Source organism: Chiloscyllium plagiosum, chromosome 7, assembly GCF_004010195.1.
Source record: "Chiloscyllium plagiosum isolate BGI_BamShark_2017 chromosome 7, ASM401019v2, whole genome shotgun sequence".
Lineage (NCBI taxonomy): Eukaryota > Metazoa > Chordata > Chondrichthyes > Orectolobiformes > Hemiscylliidae > Chiloscyllium > Chiloscyllium plagiosum.
The window spans coordinates 7,968,114-7,974,232 of NC_057716.1; the positions used below are offsets into that span (position 1 = coordinate 7,968,114).

Consider the following 6,119-nt stretch of genomic DNA (forward strand, 5'->3'; position numbering starts at 1 on the left):
TTCCCCCCCACCCGTACCACCCACTGCCCACTTTGTTCATTCCCCCTTCTCGATTTCTCCACCCTACCACCCACTGCCCACTTTGTTCATTCCCCCTTCTCGACTTCTCCACCCTCCTCACTTCCCTGTAACCCTCATCACCCAACTCCCCCTCGCATTGACTAGAGCTATGAAGGTTGTTGGAAATCTGAATTAAAAGTGTAAAATACTCAATGTTGATTAGGTCTAGCAGCTTTTAGAGTCATAAAGTTATACAGCATGGAAACAGACCTTTGGTCTAATTCAACAGTTGAAACTTTATTGCTGGAACAGCACAGCAGGTCAGGCAGCATCCAGGGAACAGGAGATTCGACGTTTCGGGCACAGGCCCTTCACCAGATATCTTAAACCATTTGCCAGCACTTGGCCCATATCCTTCTAAACCTACCTATTCATGTAACTACCCAGATGTCTTTTAAATGCAATTGTACCCATCTCCACCACTTCTTCTATCAACTTATTCCATATACTCGCCACCTTCTGTGTGAAAATGTTGCCCCTCAGGTCCCTTTTAATTCTTTCCCCTCTCATCTTAGACCTATGCTGTTTAGTTTTGGACTCCCCTATCCTGGGAAAAAGATTTTGGCTACTAACCCTCTCTATACCCCTCATGGTTTTATAAACCACTATAAGGTCACTTCTCAGCTTCCAACTCTCCAGAGGAAAAAAAACCCAGCCTCTTCTTATGGCTCAAGCCCTTCAATCTTCTGGACAGAATAATAGTTTCAGAGGGATCACAGACCTAAAATGTTATTGCTCTTTCGGTTCCCCAGATGCTGCTCGACTAACTGAGCGTTGGTACCTGTATAGTTTACAGTGAATCAAATTAAAAGTTAAATATTTTGTCAAAACAAGTGCTCCTGAAAGACCTATTGAATGTGTATTGTAAGTGTTTGTTATTGATTGTACCTCAGTTTTTTAAACAGAAGGGGAAGAAACTAATATCAATGCAAAATATATTCATCCACGTAATTCAACAAATAACTACCAAGAGTACCTCAACATGAAATTTGAAAGTTTCTCACTGTATGATGATCATTGATGCATTTAATTGCTTATTCTTTTAGAATTACCATGAAGAGATGATACGACATCCGGAAAACATCCGTTGGCAGCAGTGGAGTCTGGAAGGAGTTGCTGCTTTGCTGATCCATCGTTTTCCTAACAGTCACATCTGGATTGTAAAGGCTTCCCGGATTCACCTGCATAAGTTCAGTTGCTATGACAACTTTGTGAAAAGCAATCTGTTTGGTGTGCCTGAACATAGCTCAGACTGTCGGGCTTTCAAGCACCTTCATGCACTCTTGACCAATGCTTTCAAGCAGGCACATAGTATCCTCCATTCATGGACAAAACCTGGTGAAAGTGCTGATAGTTCATTTACCTTTGCACATGAAGGCTCCAGTACACATTGTGAAACTGCAAATGGTTTTGCAGCTAAACATGACCTGGATACTACAGGTCTGCAGTGCTCTCCTGGAGCACAAAGAGAATATGAGGTCTTGAAATGTACTGATCCTTCATTGAAATTTATATTGATTGGTTTCAGCAAAGGTTGTGTGGTTTTAAACCAGCTGCTATACGGCTTGAATGAAGCAAAGAAGGACAAGGAACTATCTGCCTTCATTAATAATATCAAAGAGATATATTGGTTGGATGGTGGTCATGCTGGGGGAAACAACACCTGGGTCACCAATCCTGAAGTCTTGAAGGGTTTTGCACAAACAGGTATTCCTGTATACGCACACGTTACACCTTATCAAGTGCGAGATGAAATGAGAGCTTGGATTGGAAAAGAGCACAAGAAATTTATCCGACTCCTTGGGGAATATGGTGTAAAAGTGACAAACCAACTTCATTTTGAGAATGAAACCCCTTCTGTGGATAATCACTTCAGGGTGCTTCAAGTGTTCAAAGATGCTTTGGATCCATAGTGACAGAATGATTCCACAAAGCTCAGTTTCAGCTGTTCCTAGTGAAGCAGTATAGAAAACATGCTGAGAAGTAAAAATGACTCCAATGCATTTAATAGCTTGAGGGCTGAGTAATTACATGTAATTTTGCTTACCACACATCTCTAATAGGGACTAATTGTTTTATGTACGTTGAAGTACTGTCCTCGTTGCATTTATTTTGCATTCCTTTCTGTTGTATTTGTTGATTTGCTGTAATAAAAAATATTGGATGCAATTGTCAACCTTCTCAAAACAAAATGTGGGACAACTGAATTTTTGAATAATACCCAACTTTAACCTAATTCTAACACTGGACTTGCCTTTGAATGTTGATCCTCCAAAAAGTGTTGGAGAAATAACATGAGATATTAAACTAAGGTCTTAAAATAACAAAGGATGATCGTTGGTACAAATTTCAAGTGCAAATGTATGTGGCTTGATTAATATATTCAAATGCCCATCACGGTCTGGATCTTAAATTTAATGACTGCTTAACTGGAAGCAAGTCCATATTGGCAAAGTGATTGGGAATTTAAGGATGATTTGAATGTGTTAATAATCAGAAGCATCATAGTTTTAGGCTTTATGCCAGATCTCATTGTTCATTCCTATATGTAGACTTTGGATCCTGTACAAATTGTTGTCCGATATCTTAGTAAATGTTGCCAATACTTGCAAATTGTTACAAAAACCCCAGCATCAGCCACTGGAATATATTCTGCCATCATGTAATTCTCTTTTTAAGGAAAGTAATGTACACTGTTACAAGACTATGGCTTCCTATTGTACCTTTGAATGATTCATTTAAAATAGGTGAGGTAAATGAACTGTATACTTTATAAAGAAGTATCTTTCATGAACGACAAATGTCCTAGACTTGCAGGCAACTCAGTACATTTTAAGTATTGTTACTACTTTAGTAAGATAGGTACTCTGGAAAAAATACTTTGGCTACTGACCCTATCCATTCCCCTCTGCCTCCGACCCTCCAAGAAAATAAAGTCATAGCCTATTCAGTCTCTCTGCATAGCTCCAATCTCAGAAACATCCTTGAAACCCTTTCAAGTTTAACAACATCTTTCCTGTAGCAAGGAGACCAGAATTGAATGAAGTATTCTAAGAGTGGCCTCACTAATGTCCTGTATTGTTGCAAAGTGACATTCCAACTCCTACACCAATGAAGGCAGGCTTCCCAAACGTTTTCTTCACCAGCCTGTCTGCTTGCATCTCCACTTTCAAGAAACTATACATCTGTACCCCTTAGTCTCTTTGTTAGCAACATTTATCTAAATTAAATAAACATACATAACCAGGAGCATTTTTGAAGATTGGTTTACTTCTTTGTTCTGGCCTTTTGTTGAATTCTGATTAATGCAACTAATAGACAATTCAAAGCTAAAGGAAAGAAATCAAAAATGAGCCTTGTTCATTGCAAGCCATTCATGATCCTTTGAAGCATCACTTGTGGGGAATTCTTCCTACTGCAAGTGAATGTGCACACCACTGATGCCATTTTAGTACTGTAACAATACCATTGTGTCAAAATGTTAGGTACAATCAGTTCTTCTATAACATGATGGTTGCGTTCTTGTGCAACCCCGTGTTAGAGAAAAATCATGCTTTAGAAACAGCACTTTAAGTGTTGGCGATGTAATTGTGTTACAGCCAATGCACGTTTTAAAAGTTCACGCTTTAGAAACTGTGTCCTTAATATGTTAGTCATGTTACAGTGAATTCACATTGATGAAATGTGCTTTATAGCAGAACAGCCAGTAGCAGGAAGCATAAGCCCAAATTTGTGGCCACTATTTCAAAATAAGAGAGCTTAAAAAATATCATAGTTTGAAAAAGTGAAATTGTAATCGTGGATCATTCATTGCTCAGGAAAGTGAATGGTCTCATCTGTCATATCAGCATTACCTGTAATATGATGGATCATTTATCTGAAGCTGGAACCAGACATGTTGGAGGAAGGTTGGAAGAGCTATTGAAAGATTGCTTTCAGGAATCTTGCCTTCAGTGAGAATACTGAGTGATTCATGGTACTAAACTGTGATGCAATACTAATCAACACCTATGCACCAACACAGACACAACAGATTGGATCAAAGAGGCATTTTATGACAGGCTCAGCAGGATCATCAAAGGAGTACTATTCCAGGACAAGTTCCTCATTCTCAGTGATGTCAATGCCTGTGTTTGTATGCACTGCAGAACCTGCAAGGGAGTACAACATTTCTAGAGAAAGTAGAGACTGAAACTGTTTTGAAGAAGTGTCACTGGACCTGAAATGTCAACGCTGCTTTCTCTCGACATCTGCTTCCAGACGTGTTGAGTTTCTACAGCAATTTCTGGAGTCAGCATGGATTTCTAAAGAGGAATTTGTGTTTAAGTAGCTTGCTGGAGGATTTTTGAGGTGTTTACAAAAAGGCTTGATGATAAAATTGGCAGAGTAACAGGCAACAGAGTAATGATTTTTTGGTTTAGAGGAAGGTTTATAGTGGGGATCCTAAAGGTTGGTATTTTAAGTTAATGACTTATTGGTGGGGGTTAACAGATGAAAAATATCACAGGCTATTTGAAAAAGCCATTCAGTTGTGTGTGGTAGTACTTGCAGATGGACAGAAGAGAAAAAAAAGAATAAAAGGATTAAACTGACATTAACCGGCATGTTATTGACAGTGCAAAGAACACGTAAGTCATGGGATTCCTGTGGTATAGTGATTATACAATAAATGTTTCTTCATGATTGGGAGTCAAGCATGTTACTTACTAAAAGAATTAGATTCAAATAAAAGAGGGAATGTTTGAAACAAATGAATTGGACAAATTCCCATCTGGTTCACCAATGTTCTCTAAGGAAGAAAACTGTCCTTTCCTAGTCTGGTCTACCTGTGACCCCAGACGCACAACAATATGGTCAACTCTTAACTGCCCTGGCCATTTAGGGTTGGGCAGTAAATGCTGGCTGAGTCAGTGACACCTACATCCCCATGAATGAATAATAAAAAACGAACAAGGTTTCTCAACATAATTAAAGAATAGAACAAATGGAACATCTTTCAAAGCATAATGTTTTGCATTAAGGACAAATCCATTTTCTAAACCACCAAACAGACTAAACAAATATAATCCTAATTAGATTAACAAATTTATTAAATGCAACATTCTGCAAGGGAAACAGAAAAGGGGCTTTCTGGGATGAAAGTGCAAGGCTATGTGGAAATGCTTAAATATCATCACAGGAGAATGAGCGATTGAAATGCATAGTTGCTAAACATATCACCAAAAAGCTTTCACTGATGCAGCAGGAACAGAGTAAGTAAACTCACAAAAGATGCTTATAACTCAAGGACAAATGTAAAATTGTAACTCGTCTGAAAAACCGGTTCCTCCAAATATTAATAAGGGAAAACATAGATAGCATTGTTCCAAACATATATAATCTGAGCAAACCTCATCAACAGCATTACCCACACTCTTAAGAGGATAAGTCCAGCAATTATAGACAAGTCAGTGTTTGGGAAGCTTCTAGAGAAATGTGGGTTGATGAAATGTCAGCATGGACTTTTAAAGACAAAATTCTGTTTAACTAACTTGCTGGAATTTTTTTGAGGAGTGCACAAAAAGGCTTAATAAGAACATTGGCTGAATAATAGGAAACTGAGTAATGGTCAGAGAACATAGAACAGTACAGGCCCTTCAGCCCTCAATATTATGCCAGCCTTTTATCCTACTAAGATCAGACTAATCTACACACCCTACATTGTACTAACTTCCATATGCCTATCCAAGAGTCACTTAAATATCCCTAATGTATCCAGCTCTATTATGACTGTTGGCAGTGCATTCAACACACCCACCACTCTCTGTGTAAAGAATCTATCCTGACATCTCCCCAAACCTTTCTCCAATTACCTTAAATTTATGCCCCCTTGTGGTAGACATTTCTGCCTTGGGAAAAAGTCTCTGGCTATCCACTCTATCTATGCCTCTCAACATCGTGTACACCTCTGTCAAGTCACCTCTGATTCTTCTTTGCTCCAGTGAGAAAAGTCCTAACTCTCTCAACCTTTCTTCATAAGACGCGCCTTCTACTCCAGGCAGCATCCTGCTAAATCTCCT

The 6,119-nt window shown here is 38.8% G+C and overlaps 1 protein-coding gene across 1 annotated transcript in view; it reads left to right on the forward strand.

The window, feature by feature from the left end:
- The window catches only part of c7h2orf69 (chromosome 7 C2orf69 homolog), a 6,176-nt gene extending 3,924 nt beyond the window's left edge, over positions 1-2,252 (forward strand). Inside the window, exon 2 of the mRNA XM_043692956.1 lies at positions 1,107-2,252. Within this exon, the coding sequence (XP_043548891.1) occupies positions 1,107-1,973 (867 nt within the window). The 3' untranslated portion in view covers positions 1,974-2,252. The remainder of the gene's footprint in view (positions 1-1,106) is intronic.
- The last annotated feature ends 3,867 nt before the right edge of the window (positions 2,253-6,119 follow it).